The following is a 17502-nucleotide window of genomic DNA, read 5'->3' as shown; positions in this document are numbered from 1 at the left end:
CACTCCTCTGTCAAGCACTCACGTTGCTTAGAATCTATATCATCAGTTATTTAATTTCAAAGAGTCACATGATCCTTTTGAAAAAATAAAATATTGTAGGTAGTGTTGATACACAAAGTCCAGTCATTGTGAATTATAATAACTAGAACTTTTCCCTTGTCACCGCTAATCAAAGTCCTGGCACTGAGGAAAAGATGAGTTTAGTAGAGAAGTGGATGAGAAGAGTGTTTGGAGGTCTGGGGAAAACCTCATCAAGGAGAGCTCCAGATATCTAATGGTTAGAATGAGGGCCCCAGACCTACAAAGGACAGGGCTGGAGGGGGTTCCCTCAGGGAGATGGGAGGGGACCAAAGGTAATCTGTGACTTTTCCCTAAACCTGAATTTTGCCTCATGGAGTAACTTATACAGAATCAGCATAACAGCCTGGCCCTAGAAAAACCTGGCAAAGCTGCTCAGGAGGAATGGCTCAGTCCTGACAACCGCCTTCCCTTCCCTTCCCCTACCACGGTGCCTTCTGAGAACCATAGACAGTTTAGCTGAGAGGGGAATAGACGTCATTTAATCTGAGCTCCTCATTTTAGAGTTGACAAAGTAAGTTCAAAGATGCTAAATAATCGAAGATCATCACTGCTAAGTAAGTGGCAAAGGCAGGATTACAAACTCAGACCTGTCTGATGCAGAGCTCGGGCCCAACAGATACTTGTCTCTGTCCAAAAGAGTGTAGAAAGGAAATAAAAGGAGTAAAAAGCCTGGCTCATCTACACACTGGATAACCCATACTTTTAAAAAATCTTTTTATTGAGGTATAATTGACACATAACATTATATTTGTTTCAAGTGTCTAACATAATGATTCGATACTTGTATATATTGTGAAATGATCACCACGGTAAGTCTAGGTACCATCCCTCAGTGCATGACCCATATTGATTACAGTCTGCTCCTTCACTCCTAGGAAGTGCTATTTAAGCACTTGCTGCATGTAGTACCACGAGTCAAGGAGTCCTGGGACCCTCGCTGTTTCCACAACAGGGAAGGTCCCTATCTCAGTGGCTTTATGCAAACACCTGTCCTGTCCAGGTTCCCTCATAGTCCTTTCCACACACAAAAGCTCACTCATCCTTGAAGACGTTCTAACATTGAACATCCAGTAGGACATCGGTCTGCTCAGATTATATTTGCATTGCAAAGACTTTAAGTCACCTCTGAATCCCCAATAAAGCCAAGCACCAGCTACATGAATGGTGTCTGTAAGGATTTGCTGTGCTGAACTGATCACCTACCTAGTCCACCTAACCCGACCTTCCTTGTCATTGGCTACCCCGTGGCAGACTGTGGCTTATTCCTTAAATCCATTCTCCCTTTCTCCCCTAGTATTAGCTAGGTGTTAGCTGGACACACGGTTTCTTAGAGACAACATTTCTAAGCCTCCCCTGTAGTGAGGTGTGGCCAGATATGTAAATTAACTTCAGGCCAGGAGAATGGGTCTTCTGAGACCTGGCCTTAAAACACTGAATATGTCTCTTTTTCCTTTCTGAAGGCTGAGACGTAGATGTGGCAGTGACCTAATTTTGACAGTTCAACAGTGATAACACCCTGGCAGAACAAGATGGAAAGACCCTGGATCGCTGAGTGACTTTATGGACTACAGTTACTTACCTGCTCTGAACCGCCTTCTATCCCTGAATATTACAGGAGGGAGAAATGTACTTCTGTCTTGTCTGAGTCACTATATTTTGAGGTCTCTTAGCCTATATCCTAATACATATTCTCCTAAGTTCTTTTCTAATATTTGCATGCTACTTCACAATGATATGAGGCTGTGTGGGAAAGCTATGTGCTTTATCCTTACTGCCAGTCCTATCCACTCACGGGGAAGCCGTGCCTCTTGCTAAAGGTGCCATATTTCCCCCCATTTCCATCTTTTCTGAGTGCTAAGGACTTTACAAGTATATCTCATTTAACCTTCACAATAACCCTATAAGGTAGCTACCATTATTTACCCTCGCTCTACAAATGAGAGAAAAGGGACAGTTCTAGGGTGGCTCAAGTTCTCAAAGCTAGTAGGTAGCGGAAAGGATTTGAAACTCAAGTTCACCTGACTTCAGAGCCCACGAGCTTGACCACCGCCAGAGTCACTGCCAGGCCTCCTAGAAGGGCTTCTCTGCCAGCCTTATAAGAATCTGGGCTCTAATCCCACTATCTCCTAATGAAAATGCAACAACTGACCGAGCAGAAAAAACTACTTCAAAAGGACAGTCATCCCACTGCTTCCTACTTTCAGATTAAAAGTTAGAATGTTCATTCTAGAGTTGTGGGAACACCTCCCACCCACAGAACTTCACTGCTGTATTTGTTTGATTCATTGACTTCTGGAAAACCTTGTGGTGGGCCACAGAAATCAGCAGTGAGCAGCTCCACTTATGAGAATGAGTAGAAAGGGGAGAGTCATAAGACAACTTAAAATGCCTTTGAGAAACAGAAGCCAGGAACCCATGCAAAGATGCGTGACTGTGGTTATTTTGTTGCTGGTATTTGCACCACAAGCCAGGGCATCATTTGACTGCTCAGATCTGACTGTCCACACGGTCTGGAGGCTGGGAAGATGGGTCTGGGACCATTTAAGACTAAGCCGTCAACCCAATAATCTGACATTTATTGAGCACTTATTATGAGCAGAGCACTCTGCTTTTGCTTTACTCTGGATATAAAGAAGACTCATGGGAGCAATGAAAATACATGGAAAATGAAATAGCAGTGGGAAGGGGAAAGATAGGTACAGCTACAGGCAAACAAAGAAGTGGTGTAATTGGTCTCAGGAGGCAAGATGAGGGAAGATTGCTTGTACCCTGGAGTTACCAGAGCTGCCCTGGAGAGAGGGTGGGCAGGTTCGGAGCTGGTGAATGATGACATTTTATGTGAAAGAAAGTGCCTGAGGACACAGGTCATGGAGGTGGGAGGGGGTCAAGCAAGCTCACAGAGTACGGGGCAAGGAAGGGGAGCTGACTGGAGCAGGGAATCATATCAGGGGATAGTAGCATGAATATAAAGCTGGCAAGGATTGGTAAAGCTAGGCTGAGAATTTCTAATTGCACAAAGATTTCTCCATCTCCCTGCTGGTTGCATTCATGAGTGATTTCCCATTTTTATGCGAGACCTCGTAAATCCCTCCCACAACTGTTGACTATTCAGTCAGCTATGTTGGCTCCCAGAGAGAGAGGGGCCACCTTATTTTCTTCTTAACTTCTCATAGCCTCAAGGCTTCCAGAGAAATGATCAGTCTGCCCTCCTACTTCTCTACCATGAAGAAGGAACACTGATGTAATCAATGGTGCAAAGGGCAGATTCTAGTTATTTCCAAGTTCATCTTACCGGAGCCCGTATTTCTCTGTGGAGAGCCTTATATAAGTGTTCTTCTAGAAAACCACATTTCATCTAAAGCACTGGCCTACTCTTAACCAAGCAGAAAATCCCACATAACAAAGGACAACTGAGCAAACAATTCCAGGAAAAGTAAATTCCCCGGGGACTGTTAGTATTTAAGCCTCTAAAACTCTAGTATGAATTGGTTATAGTTCAGTTTTCATAAGGTGACAAGCCTGGTGGTCTCTGATAAAAACAGAGATAAAGATTATTGAAAAATCAGCTTGCCTAATTCACTATTTTCATCCAAAGTTGACCTTAAAAATGATGTGTTTCTCATGTCTTTATTTCTATCAAGATTCTTAGCATGACTCCTTTTTCTACCTCACTTCACCATAATAATTTAGTTAGAGAGAAGCTGGGCTGACGTTAGTGTTGGAATTGCGTAGTGAAGTGTAGATAGGTGGGGAAGTGGGGACTTGGGGGCTTGGAAATGACAATACAGCTGGCTGCCTCTAAGAATTGTATCGGGAAGTTTTGCTTTTGTTTTTTTCCCCCCAGAAGAAAAAACTAGGAAATTAACTCTCAGTCTGGTCTGTTGATTGGTACTAGTCCATGGTAAAATGTACTTTGAGATGGAGCAGATCATTCTGATGCCCAGATTCATGGTCTGTCTGCCCCACCCAATGTCAGGCATGGCTGAACGTGGCGAAATGATGGATGGTTCTGTGCAGGTTTGGACTCACTTTCCCCTGACAGTCTCGTCTCAAGCATGTGCTGCTTCTGTGCCAGGGCTCCCCCAGTGCTGAAGGTTGGTTCCTCTCACCACTACTTCCAGTGACCCACTTGTAGGAGGTTTGCTTCTCACCTCCACAAATTTTGGGTTTACTGAATTAAAGGTCCAGTTTCCTCGTGGCGAATGCTTCTACCAAGGGATATACCAAGAAATATGTTCTATTGCATCTACAGTTATAGCTACCGCCTCATAAGCTTGAGTTCTACCCACTGGTGGACGAGCAGGCAAAGAAAAGAATTATTATACTGATGGAGTAATCGATCTTAATTACCATGAAGAACTTGAAAGCTATTACATAATGGAGGCAAGGAAGACTATGTCTGGAACTCGGGGATACACCATTCTGATCCTTGTTACTTCCACGACCAGTATTAACAATGAACAGGCAATTGTAGCAACTTCAGTCAGCTAAGGGCAGGGCAATAAGGGTTGAAAGCCTGAGTCCCCCAGGCAAACAAACTATTGCATGTGAAGTGCTGAGTGAGGGAAATCTAGAATGTAGGGTGGTTGAGGTAGATGATAAGTGTCAATTGGGATCAATCGCAGCAGCAGGAACAGTAGTTTGTCCCACCAACTTTTGCATATGATGTCTTTTGCAGAGATTGTAGCTGCTTTCCTGCCTGAAGGCTCAGAGGCAGTGGACTTAATGTAAGACACAAGTGCAAAGGTTAGACTGCTTTAGTCATGACTTACTTCCTGTCAGCTTCATGTCTGATTTCAGCCACAAAGTGGGTAGAATCCTAGTTGGACTTTGACTCACTTCGTGGTCAGCGACTCATGTCAAGTGGATATTTGCCTTCTGTCCTGGGTTGACTCCGATGCTGCAGATGCTGGGGGAGCTCAGCCCACATGCATGCACAGCTCACAGAGGAAGGGATCTCATGCTCCTGGGGGTAACTGTCAACCACTGACAGTGAAAGAAGGTGTGTTAGTCCTTCCACCTGAAGTCCTTTGAGTAAACATCTTAGGAGGCCACCTGTGTGCTGCCCAGGGAGTCCTTGCATATTTGAGCCCCTGTTGCCACGTCGACTTTGATAACATATCCTTATATTTGACTTTTTTTCTTTCCTCTTAAACCTCTCATTTTTACTGAGATCACCGCCTAAATATTTGCATGTCCACAAGCCCTTATCCTAGGCTCTGTTTTGTCTAAGACAAAGGACAAAGAGCGACATGTAATGACAACAGAGTAAATTTTCTATAAAGTTAAATTAACCAGTACTAGGGACTGTCCTTTATTCTGAGGTGATATCCTTTATTTGCATGGTAGCAGAATAATGGGTCCCTTAAAGATGTCCACATTCTAATCCCTGAGACCTGTGACTATGTTACTCTACATCACAAAAGGGTTTTGCAGATGTGGTTATATTAAGGAACTCCAGATGGGTAAAGAATCCTGAATTATTGAGTTCAGGTAGGGGGGCAGCTTCTGCTGCAGTCACAAGGGCTGCTAAAAGGTAGGAAGAGGCGGCAAGGAGTTAAAGAAAGAGATGTGATGAAAAAAGCAGAGGTCTGAGTAATGCGATTGCTGGCTTCGGAAGTGGAGGAAGGGCCCATGGGCCGAGGAATGCAGGTGGCCACTAGAAGCTGAAGAAACCAAGAAAATGAGTAGTACTCCCTTAGTGCCTCTGCTATCCTCTCAACACTTCGATTTGAGCTTAGTGAAGCCTTTTTCAGACTTCTGACCCCCAGAAGTGTAAACTAATAGATTGGTGTTGTCCAAAGCCCAAAAAGTTTGTAGTAATCTGTTACAGGAGCAATAGGAAACTTACACATTGGGGATAAAATGACCTGTCTCTTATCAAATGATTGCAATACTAGATGTTAGTTGCTCTTATTTGGCAAATAAATGATCTTACTTGGCACATGAAAAAAGGTCAGGCTTCCAAAATCTTTTGAAATTTTGCTCCTGTATGAAGCTCTAAAAATATGGGATTCGGCATAGCCAGCCAAAGCTCTGCAAGATTTTTTTAAGAGGCCAGTTTTCCTATAAAACTCTCAAACCATTTAGCCAGCAGGAAAGCCAGCAAAGTGGTATTCATCCTACCAGATATTTTCTGTTTCCTCTTCGGATCCATTATCTACACTTCAGCACTCCGTTCTGAGCTCTGAGAGGTAGGTCTTTATGGAATGGATCAGTGGACTCCCTTGTTCTCTGACTTCCAGCTGGGTTCAGTCAATGGGAGGCACCAGCAGATCAGAGGGTGGGAAGTGCATGAGCTTGGGGTATTTATTCACCCGCTTCCACCCTTAGGCATTACTACAGGTGGCAGCATCCTTCTGCTAGAGGCCACAGCTCTGTCAAGTGGTGCTTTCCCTACAGCTCCCTTCCCCAGGTTCCAGTCACCTCTCTAACAGCGGTCATTGCTCCCTCATTGTTGAAGCCCCTGTCCTCACAAGCCTCGATCCTGTACTACCCTCAGTAGTTTCTCTAAATCCTGATCACAGCTTCATAAATAGTCACTTCATTACGCTCTCCTCAGATTACTCACTCTGAGTGTGTCACCTGTGTCTCGCCTGAACCCTGCCTGACAGCCAGGAAGGAAGGGCTGCTCTTACCTTGAAGGTCAATGATAGCCGAAGTAAGTTCCTTCACATTGGCATTCCAGAACTCACAGCTGAAGTTCCTGTCAGGGAGTGGCTTTAGGCGCAGAACACTAGTGACCTGGTAGAGGCCCTCAGAAGTCTCCATGTGGCTTGTGTTGGCAGAAACATTGATATTTGGCCAGGATACTTCTGCCAGGGGATAACCTTCAGCCTGGCAGATGAGCTCTACCTCATCTGTCCCTGGCACCTGAAGGGTGCGAGTGTTTATTTTCTTGTAGGAAGCTGGACGATAGAAGAAAAAACAACAACAAATAAGTCTCTGTACTCAATGCCATGTGAAGGAAATAAAATAATCATTATCAATATTAAAAAATACTTTTTTCCTTTGTTTCAGATATCATGCTATTTTATACACATTGAATTATTTAATTCTTACAATGCAACAAAAATGGCATTGTTGATAGTCCCAATTTTTGTTGGAGGTAACTAAAGCTAGAGAGGTTGAGTATTTTGCCTAGAAGTCACAGGGCTAATAACTGGTGGAGCCAATATTTGCACACTGGAAATTTGATTCCAAATCTCAATAGTACTTTATGCCACCGTATTCTGTGGATTTCCATATTACTGTAAATTATGTCACAATTGAAGACATAAGAAAGAGGGTGCATAAATAGAATAACTAGCTAAGCCCACATCTCACTTTAGAGTTTTTTTCTAACATCTTCAGGAGAAAAAATTTTTTTCACTTCCCCCTTTCTTCTGTTTGCTTTGAGATTAGGGTGAGAAGAAATAAAAATCTAGATTCTGTGTATAAATAGTAAAAAAATTACGTGTATTTATTATTTATTTCTCTCCAACACACACACACACACACACACAATTCTGTGCTGTATACGTTAAGTGAATTAATCAGATATGGCTCCCTGCCCTGTAAATAGACATGGTGACACTGAGAGCAAGGACACAAGGACAAATTGTCCAGTTATCTTAAATGATAGGTAAAAATAAATAAGGATTAACCACATATGCAGAGACAGGGAATGTGGAAAATAACCTGTTGATCTTTGGAGAAGGGAAGAGGGAATGAGCACTAGCTTTTATTAAGTAGAAAATATTTCCTAAAGAAATAGAATTTCAATACAATCTTTGAAGTAAAGATAGACATATGGCATGAGTGTGATGAATCTTTTTTTTTCTTTTTTTAAAATTGGGGAATATAAATGGGCACAAACTTTGAGAAGCAACAACCATGTGAAAAAGATAAAATATGTATGAGTTACTGCCCTGGCCGGTTTGGTACAGCTGATAGAACATTGGCCTGCGGGCTGAAGGGTCCCGGGTTCGATTCAGGCTAAGGGCATGTACCTCGGTTGCAGGCTCAATCCCTAGCCCTGGTCAGGGAGCCTGCGGGATGCAACCCATCGATGTTTCTCTCTCTCCCCCTTCCCTCTCTCTCTCCCCTTCCCTCTCCCTCCCTTCCACTCTCTCTGAAAAGCAATGGAAAAAAAAATACCCTCAGATGAGGATTTCAAAAAAGAAAAAAAGAAAAATGTATGATTTACTAAGTGTTTTCTAGGTGTTGAGCTTGATGCCTTGTGCTTTTACATACTGCGGAGAAGGAAGGAATGTTCATGCCCCTCTCCTGTGTCTGCCCCTTGAGCACCTCCCCTGTGTGTCCCTATATTATGAGTCGCTAATTTGATTAGTTATAGCCAGACGCCCACTGGGCCGTGCACAGTTCCCTGGAGAGCAGGGTGACTGCGCCTTCAAGTGCTGTTAAAAACCCAGGCCCTCTGTTGAAGTTCTGGTCTCCTTCCAGGAAAGCATACTCGGCTGGGCCCGCTGGCCTGCCTGCCTCAGAAAGCTCTGACATCTTCCCAGCTCACGTCATCCAGCTTCTGCTTGTGGCTGGGTAGGTGGGGCAGATTTTCTTATCCATGAGGCTGGAAGGATGAGTGACCTTAGGGTCTGATCGGCAAACCAGTACTCTTAGGTTAAGCTGAAGGATCAAGAAACAAGAGGCCCCTATTCCAAGTCACGTTCTCCCATGTAAATTAACAGAGGAGCCCCAGAATTGGAAGAGGGGAAAGGGGGAAATCATGTGCTCGTGCAGTTATTAATTTTAAAAAATGGAGTTCATTTCCCATTTGGTGTTGATTCTTGCGTATATACCTCACTTAATCCAGAACTTGGAGAGGAGCCAGGGTGAGTGGCTCTAACACCTGACTCCCTCCCCTTAACACACGTTATGTCATTTAAACTACATGAGGACATATGAGGTGGGAAAATTCATATTCCTGTTTTGTAAATAAGAAAACAGCTGGAACCTGGGGTGGGTGGGGAGAGGGGACTTCATGCCCTCCATGGCTACAGCATGCTGAATGCTGCATTGGAATCATTGTCAGAGGATGGTTTTCTATGTAATTGCAGAAGTCTAGGGATGGAACAATATAGAATGGCAAGTTTTCCAGGGGGACTTAGGAGTGCCCAGAGCTAGTACATGAGGAGAATCGGGTTCTGAGCCAGCCTACTGAAGGACTTGAACCGGTTAGACTCACCAGTCTCCTTGGAGCCAAATACTAGCAAAGCAGTCATGCATCTGAGTACTCACTTTAACTTTCATTTTATGTTCTTTATCTGCACTTTTTCCACCTTGGCACAATGTCCTCTTATAATCATTTCATCCTATTATATTGTAGGTTATTTCTGAAGCTATGGGATCTTTGGGGGAGATGGAGGAGAAATTAATAGATTCATAGGAGTAGTGTGTTGTGGGTGAAGGTCTGGCCTGCTCCCACAGGGCAGCTTGGGAAAAGAAGCTGATCTTCATGGCCAAGTTGACAGGCGATTTCAGAGATAGGAGGGTGAGGAATCAGGAGCTGGGCTAAGGTTTGGACTTGGGGATATATAAATGAGTGAGCAGATGGGAAGAGTTGTTCAGTTAAAAGAATCAGCAAGGTTTGGGGAAGGGACAAAAGACCACATCTACATTTATACAACCTAAAGACATCTCCACAGCCTCTGCGGTATTTGGGAAGTGGCTGAAATGGCATTACTATCAGCAACACACAATGTGGAAGCTGGACTGAGGGTACTATTCTTAGGAAAAGATGAGTAAATTTTAGAATTTCAGAGGTAGGAGTAGTCTTAAAATACAGCTAGCCCAACTTCCTGCTCAATGAGTAATATGTTCTTTAGCAACTTTGCTAGATAAATACCTTGATCAATGTTTCACATGCACTTGGAAATAATAAATATTCTGCAGTTGTTGGGCATAAGTTTCATGTATGTTTGTTAGGTCAAAATGGCTGTGTTGTTCAACTCTTCTATTTTATTTTTTGTTTGTTCTTTCGGTTACAGTAGAGATGAGTTGAAGTCTCCAAATATAATTGAGGGTTTATTTCTCCTTGTAGGCCTGTCAGTTTTTGTTTTATATATTTTGAAGCTATGTTGTTAGTTATACACACATTTAGGATTGCTATGTCTTCCTGCCGAATTCATTTTCTATCATTATGAGATGTCCCTTTTTATTTTTTAATAATACTTCTTTTTTAATATTAGTAACTTGCTAGATAACTAACTTTTCATTAAGTACATCTATGAACAGAAGCTCCTACTTCCAGAAGTAGTTATTGCCATCATTAGACATTAAAAAGTTTGACTTTCATTGGAAAAAAGTCATCCTTATGCCAAGTCAAATTTTGCCTCATGGTGGCTCCAACCATTGGTTCTTGTTTGGCTTAGTAAAACAACACATGGTAAGCAGAGTAGTTAAGAACATAGGCTTCAGGGTCTGAAAGGTTTGACTGGGCTTGACTGGGCTTGGGCTGGTTACATGACCTGCTGAGCCTTCAGCTTTTTCATTTATAAAATAGGTACGATAATACTTATACATAACAGGAGTGTTAGAATGATTAAACGAGTTATGTGCCTAAAACATAATAAATACTCAATTAGTGTTAGTAATTATTATTAGCTCTTCCATATGAGAAGTCAACCCTTCAAGTATTTCAAGATACTGGTGAGACTCCATATAGTCTTTTCACCTGTAGATAGAACATGTCTCCTTCTTTCACCCGTTTCTCACAGGACACAGTTGTCAAACCCAGTTCTAGATACCAGCCTTTAGGTTCACTTTATTTTTGCCAATGTAACATGAGCTATATTCCAGATATTGTCTAAACAATACAAAGTATAGTGTGACTAATTACCTCCTATGTGCTGAGCACACTTTAGGCCCAACACAGGGTTTGAATGCAGCCTAAGGTCATAAGATCAATTTTGTTACATGAATGAACTACTCCCCAGCTTGGTTGGCCATAACATACCCCTTGGCACTTGGAAATTATCTCCAGGTTGGCCCAAGCCATCAATCACCTTTTGTTGGCCCTGAGTCAACAACTACAAGTTGTTCAGTCTGTTATAGATAAAGTTAACTATACTATTATTCAACTCACATTTTACAACTTTATGCACAAGGTGTGTGCTGTGTGGGTCCTGGGCCTATTTGTCCTCAGATCCATCCCTCAATTTTTCTTCTCCGCTTTTTACTGCAAGAAAACTGACTCATGCAGGCTACGCATTCCAGGTTCTTGACAGCCAACAGGAGCATGGTGGGATTTTGGAGGATGAGAGAGAGGGAAAAGTTAGGGTATTTCTCCCCCATGCTCTATGCTATAATGGTCTCTCTGGCAACAGCTACATCTCTTCCCTGGCTCTAGCTACCACTAGACAGGCCCACTAGGATTCCAGTGTGTGTGCGTGATGTGACTCTGGGCCCTGGCCTCCACTAACCCTGCCTTCCTGTTTTCCCTCCAGCCCACCTGTGGTAGCAGCTTCCTGTTCCTCAGTTGGTTTCTCAGTCTGTTCCATCAAAAGAATTACTATTTCCGGATTTAAGTTTCCACTGGTTTAAATGGTTTCTGTTTCCCTGACTATGTGATTCATAAAATCCTGGCAACTCTAGTGTTTCTGAAATAAAGTAAGCTATACCTAGTATTATCTGCTTTATCAACATAGTGACAATAACTAAGGTTTTTAAAAAATGTAGTTTTACATGCCTTGGCCTTAGAGAACCCAGGCAGGTTTCTGACAATCACTTACAAAAATCTTTCAGGGTTACTCTCAATTTGACTGTTAAAAGGCCTGGAGAGGAACATTAGGTTAAACAGCTTATAACTCCCAGGAGCTTTTTCCCCCTTCAAAATTCATTGTTTTCTTAGCTTCAACTTTCCTTATTCCCTTCTGTTTCCTCAATGGAGAAAAGACATCAGGACCAGAACCCCATCAGTAAGTTATTTTAGCACATGCTCTCTCTGGGCTTATTGGCCAAACGCAGTCATCTTTTCACCACCATATCGCTTCTCTTGGGCTGTTTCCCCCCTATGCCCTTTGCCTTCCCTTCTTAGCTTGAAGACCATTGCTCTTGCAAGAAAGAACCGAAGCCATGCTGCCTCCTTCCTCCACTTGCTGAAGTTGCACTCTGTCTCTCTTGGGCCTTTTCGTTGGCTGCAAGTATTCTGTACGCCTCAGCTCGTTCCAGGTGCTGGCTCTGCCCCATCCTCACCTTCATGCTTTGCCAAGCCCTTCGGGTGGGTGTGGTCCTCCCATTCTTAGTACTTGCTCTGTGCCTGTGGGGATTCTTTGCAGAGGCTCAGTTCCTGGGCTCTCTCAGCCTCTCAGAATCACTGTTCTTTTCCTCAGCCATGCTCCCTGCCCTTCCTTGGATAGATTACTCAGAGTTTTGCAGTTGCAACCTGGCTTTTCAGAAGCTGCAGCCTCCTATTACTGTCTCTTCTGGGCTCTCCAGCCATCCTACATACTTTTTTTCCCCTCTACGCTTTTGAAATCTGTTAACCAGTTCTCTTTTCACTATATTTAACATGAACTGTTGCCCAGACATCAAAGAAGGTGCTAAAAAACCTATTTTCAAGGTTGATATCATAGGTCAGGCATTTTAAGAGAAAGCTTGTCCTTCCTCTAGTTCTATTTCATTTAAGCAAACTCTAACTGGTGCCCCAGATCTCTCCAGCTTTCTTCAGATATCCCTGATCAGGGTAAAATACTCTGAGGTGATGATTTTAACTACCGCCCCCCCCACCCCCGCATTCCTCCTGAAAGAATTGGGATGCAGTATGCACCCTCTCACATATTAAGTTGATTCTTAAAGTGTTTCATGTTTCTAGGTTGGAAAAATATATGACGTTTAGCAGTTTAGAAACGTTTATATTTTTAGTAAAACAATTCTTTCACTCTTACACATGTATTCAATGTCACCTAGATTTCAAAGAAGGTGTTTTTTATAAACACCACCACCCGTTGAAAAATACACACAAAAACTCTTCTCTAATGGTGAGAGATTTACTTGGTTTCTTTTTTATTCCTTGGACCTCAGTTCCCATTCCACTTTTTCTTTAGGATTTTATCCTAACGCATCATGTTTAAAAGCTCTTTTATTGATTACCCCATGTTTCTTTGCAGCAACAAACTATGTATGGCTATTGAAATTAAATTTTTTTTCTTGTGACCATAAGGCTCTAAGTGATCAAAGCTTTCTTCTGCATTGAAATTTAATTCCCATTATTATTAGTACATATAAAAATAAAAACATAAAATATGAATATTGATAATTATTAAACACAAAAGATAAAGGTTTACTGGAAATGCATCTCTTAATGGGATGGATGGAGCTTTTCTTCTTGACTTGCTCATGAACCTGAGGATCCATATGATTTACGGTTGAAATGAGACAAGATTCAGCATCAATTCTACTTATGCTTTTCATTTCTTATAGCTATAAGGGCTAAGGAATCTTGTTTATCAGAATAAGTTGGTGGGGATGGAAGTAATGCACTTAATTTTTTGGAAGCCTTATGATTTACACAGCAAAAATTACTTCATCTCTTACTATTGGCTGCTCACTCTCAGAGCGCCTCCTTCAATTTTGTTGAAAACAGAGAATTTGCTACCTTTTCAGCTGCAAAAGGATTTGTTAGTCATTAGTTTGATAAGTTATCAATATTTCTAATTACTCTTTGTTTTAGGGTTATGGAGCCTTTTACACTGTGGGACAATGCACTGAATTCATGACAGATGACAGGTGGGCCCTTTATGCTGTGGGAGAAAGCAATACTAAAAGAGGAAGTGCTCTAGGGGATCCCCAAGAGCCTTGCCTGGAAGGCACATTCTCAGGCACACTCAATTGGGGGAAAGAGTGCTTGGGGAAGATGAAGACTGAGAAACTCATTTCCTAAAAGTGCATGTGCCTATGCGTCCCTCAGAAAGTCTTTGGGACCCTCATACATCCTTGTTTGGAGACCATTAACAAGTTAAGGAATTAATTAATTAACATTTAAGGAATAAATCTGCTCCACACTTGAGCCATCCCTGGTCTAGGCGAGGAAGCAGGCAGGGTGCCTTCCCAAGAATGAGGAATAGCTCTCAGCCACAGAGAAAAAGTGGGATGACTGGCCCCAAACTGCCTAAAGACCCTACATGCATTAGAGCATTCAAACAGAGATCCACAATCATGGGGGCAGATATTTAGAGGTGCAGACACCAGAGTCCATTAGGGGATCATGAAAATGTACAGCCCTCTCTCTTTCTGTTAATTGAACTCTGACTAATGTCAATGTTCTGGGAGTTCCTCCCAGTTTAAGCTCGGATGTGAGAAATGCAGTAAAGACAGAAGGCAGGTACCTCCTGGCTAAAGGCTTTCCTGGTGACGTGTGGATAGTTGAGGTATGAGGAGGTCACTGTCCCTGCAACAACTGAGGGTGTTTGAATCAAATCTCTGGACACTCGTCATATCATATGCCAGGTACCGTGCTCAGTTCCTTATGTCCATTATCTCCTTTAATTTTTACAATAATCCTATGTGGTAGGTGCTACTGTTGCCCTCCTTTTGCAGGTAAGAAAAATTTGAGATTACGAAAGGTGAAATAACCTGCCCAAGGTCACAGGTGAAAACAACATTCACCCTCATGCTTCATCCTTTTAGTGTGTCCTTCTTTGTACTGGATCATAAGGTCACACCATTGCTTCCAAGGTCACTGACTAGTCTTTAGGGACCAAAATCCACAGACCTTCGAGAAGACAGAACAGAGGTCTAACAGGAGATCAGGAGGAGACAGAGAAAAACTGGTACAGTTGAACTCAGAACAGTCAACGAAGACTAAAAACCACAAGCCAATGGACAGAGCCAAATCTATTATTTTATAGTTGTTACATGTCTTTCCCAAAATGACCCTTCCTAGAGCCAACAAGAACTTGAAGATTCTCTTCAGATTTAGGTTCTTGGCTCCTGTTGTGGTGGAAAGAGCCCTGAGCCCAGAGGAATGGGGACAGCTATTGACTTCACTGGGCTCCCTCAGGCCACCCGTTTCACTTCTGTGAATTTCTGCTTTATCTGCAATTAATGAAGCTAGGAGCAGAGTAGTGCTTCCCAAATGTTGTAGACAGACCCAGAGTGAGAAAAATATTTTACACCACGAGCCAACGTACACACACCCTCTGAAGCAAGGGTTTCACAAAACAACAGCCCTACTATGTGATACCCTCTGACGTATTCTATTCATTTTATTCCGTCATTTTATTGGAGAAAAGACATCCACCTGATTACTACTCACTAAACTGACATTTTAATTCACAAGTGGAAGGCAAACCCTGGTTTAAATAACTCTGGACTGGAGGGACAAGCTGTTCTCAAAGAGTAGCTTAATAATCCAGTAGTGTTGCTCCTGGAAAAAACTATGAATTAGGCCAGCCAGTCTTTGGCACCCTCCCACCTTTCAAGGTCTCATTTCCTGGCTTCCTCTAGCCCCATTTATTCCCGCAACTCCCACCCCCATTTCCTCTTACCTCAGCTGCTTTACACTCATCTGTCGAAAATTGTTTCTGAACAGGTACTTTTCTTTTCTCTGAGATAGCGCTGTCTCCTTATAAACACCCTCCCAGCTCTAGCTTGAGCTCGTTTTAGGTCACCGTTGGAGAGATGCTTCGGCAGATCCCAGCCCCTGAACGCACTCACCTTTGACTTTGAGAGTCAGGTACTTGTAGTCCCAGGAGCTCCTGTAGATGATCACGCAGCGGTACTTGCCTGCGTCGCTCAGCTGGACCCGGGGGAAGTGGAACAAGGCCTTCCTCAGGGGCAGGTGCTCCTTCAGCAGGGTGGCGCTGTGCGAGGACACATTGCTGTCCATCTTTTGCAAACTGGCTTCTACATGTTCCACTTCCAGATCATCTCCGTAAAAATCACACTCCAGGGTCACGTTGTCGCCATGTTCTACTGTGTACAGTTCCTGAGGGGCCATCACTCTGAATAAAGCTGAACAGAAAACAGGACGCTCTCCATTGTCTGCCTTCACATTTCAGCTCTGTACAGAGTGGGAGCTGGAGAGACTCGGGCCACTGCCATTTTCTAGGAAATACCTGTCATTGTCTGGGCATCACTTGGGCTCTTTTCCCTCCTTTCCCCATCCAGCCTGGGCAAGAGCAGACTTCTCTATCCCTTGCTCTGAGGTGGCAGTTTTTACCTCTCAGCACTCCCCGCCTGTGCAGCTGATGGCCCTCCTACCACCTATTATCCAGGCTCATTCTTCCCATGTGAATCAAATTACATCATTCCCTGCAAAACATCACCTACCTTTCGCTAGTGGCTGTAATAACAACGACTATCACGTATTGAGTTCTTATTATGGGTTAGGCCTCTGCTAACACATGATCTCAGTTAGTCTTCCCAGGAAACCCAGCAAAGTAGAACCACCCTCTTTTTTAGCAAAGGTAACTGAGACACAGAAGGGTCAAGCAACTTGCCTAAGATTGCACAGCCAGGGTCAGACCCAGGTATTGCTAAATCCCAGTTGCTCTTAACCACCCATCATACAAACCCACCGTAGAAGCTTATTTTCTGTCAACAAGGGGAAAGGAAGAATGGAACTAATATTATGTGTGTGCCTACTATTTGCCAGGCACTATGCTAAGCTCTTTATATCATTTAATCTTGAAAACATGAGCATGAACTACGTATTATTATTACTGTTTTATAGTTGAGGAAACTGGCTCAAAGAGGTTTGCTCCAGGACATATAGTTAGTCAAGTTAAAATCCAGAGCCAGTCAGGTATCTGACTTCAAAATCTGTAGTTTTCACTAAAGCAGTATTTCCCAAAATGTGAGGCACGTACCACTAGAAGTATACAAAATGATTTTAGATGGGGCAAAATCAGGGCCTAAAGGGAGTTGGATTATTCAGAGGAAGTTGTTTCCTCTTCAGTTCTATTTCAATCCTTCACATTACACATAATTTGCAACCAGACTCTCACACCTCCAACAATGAATATTTTTCTTTTTAATAAAACAGGAAGTTCCCAGACAGATAGTAGTATCTAGGTAGATTTTAATAACACCACTCTACTTTCACTGCATTTATATTTGCTCCTATCCTCTGTTTACCAGTACCAGGGATGCTGGTTTTCCATTTACCATTTTTCTCAAAAACATAAAAGTTGGCTTATGTATGGTTTAAAGAATTTTACAAAAACAATAACATATAGTCAAACATGGTAAACTAATGAAGGTGGTGCATGCACAAAGAAAGGGTGAGATTGTACAAAATCCTGCTGCCTCCATCGTTAATGAATGGATATTCACTACCTAAGGTACAGCAAGATCCTGAATCATGACAGGAGGTTAGATCAAGTTATGTTCGGTACAGCTTGCATCATTCATTCATTCATTTAATCAGCCAGACTAACCTTACAATAAATATTTGGGGAGGCTTCTAAACATATGGTACTT

At 42.7% G+C, this 17502-nt stretch overlaps 1 protein-coding gene across 9 annotated transcripts in view; it reads right to left on the bottom strand.

The window, feature by feature from the left end:
* Window positions 1-17502, bottom strand: part of PDCD1LG2 (programmed cell death 1 ligand 2) — a 53724-nt gene that overhangs the window by 12245 nt on the left and 23977 nt on the right. For all 9 annotated transcript variants that reach the window (XR_013999847.1, XR_013999848.1, XR_013999849.1 and 6 more), the window contains exons 3-4: window positions 15736-16032; window positions 6720-6989 (exon numbers count right to left, since the gene is read on the bottom strand). Coding sequence is in view for 6 of the 9 variants with exons in the window: in XM_081151320.1 (XP_081007446.1) it covers window positions 6720-6989; window positions 15736-16032 (567 nt within the window). In the remaining 3 variants the exon portion in view is untranslated. The remainder of the gene's footprint in view (window positions 1-6719; window positions 6990-15735; window positions 16033-17502) is intronic.

The sequence above is a fragment of the Miniopterus schreibersii genome, assembly GCF_964146895.1.
Source record: "Miniopterus schreibersii genome assembly, chromosome: 11".
NCBI classification, from domain to species: Eukaryota; Metazoa; Chordata; class Mammalia; order Chiroptera; family Miniopteridae; genus Miniopterus; species Miniopterus schreibersii.
The sequence above is the reverse complement of the archived record's forward strand: the minus strand, read 5'-3'. Positions and strand labels throughout refer to the sequence as shown.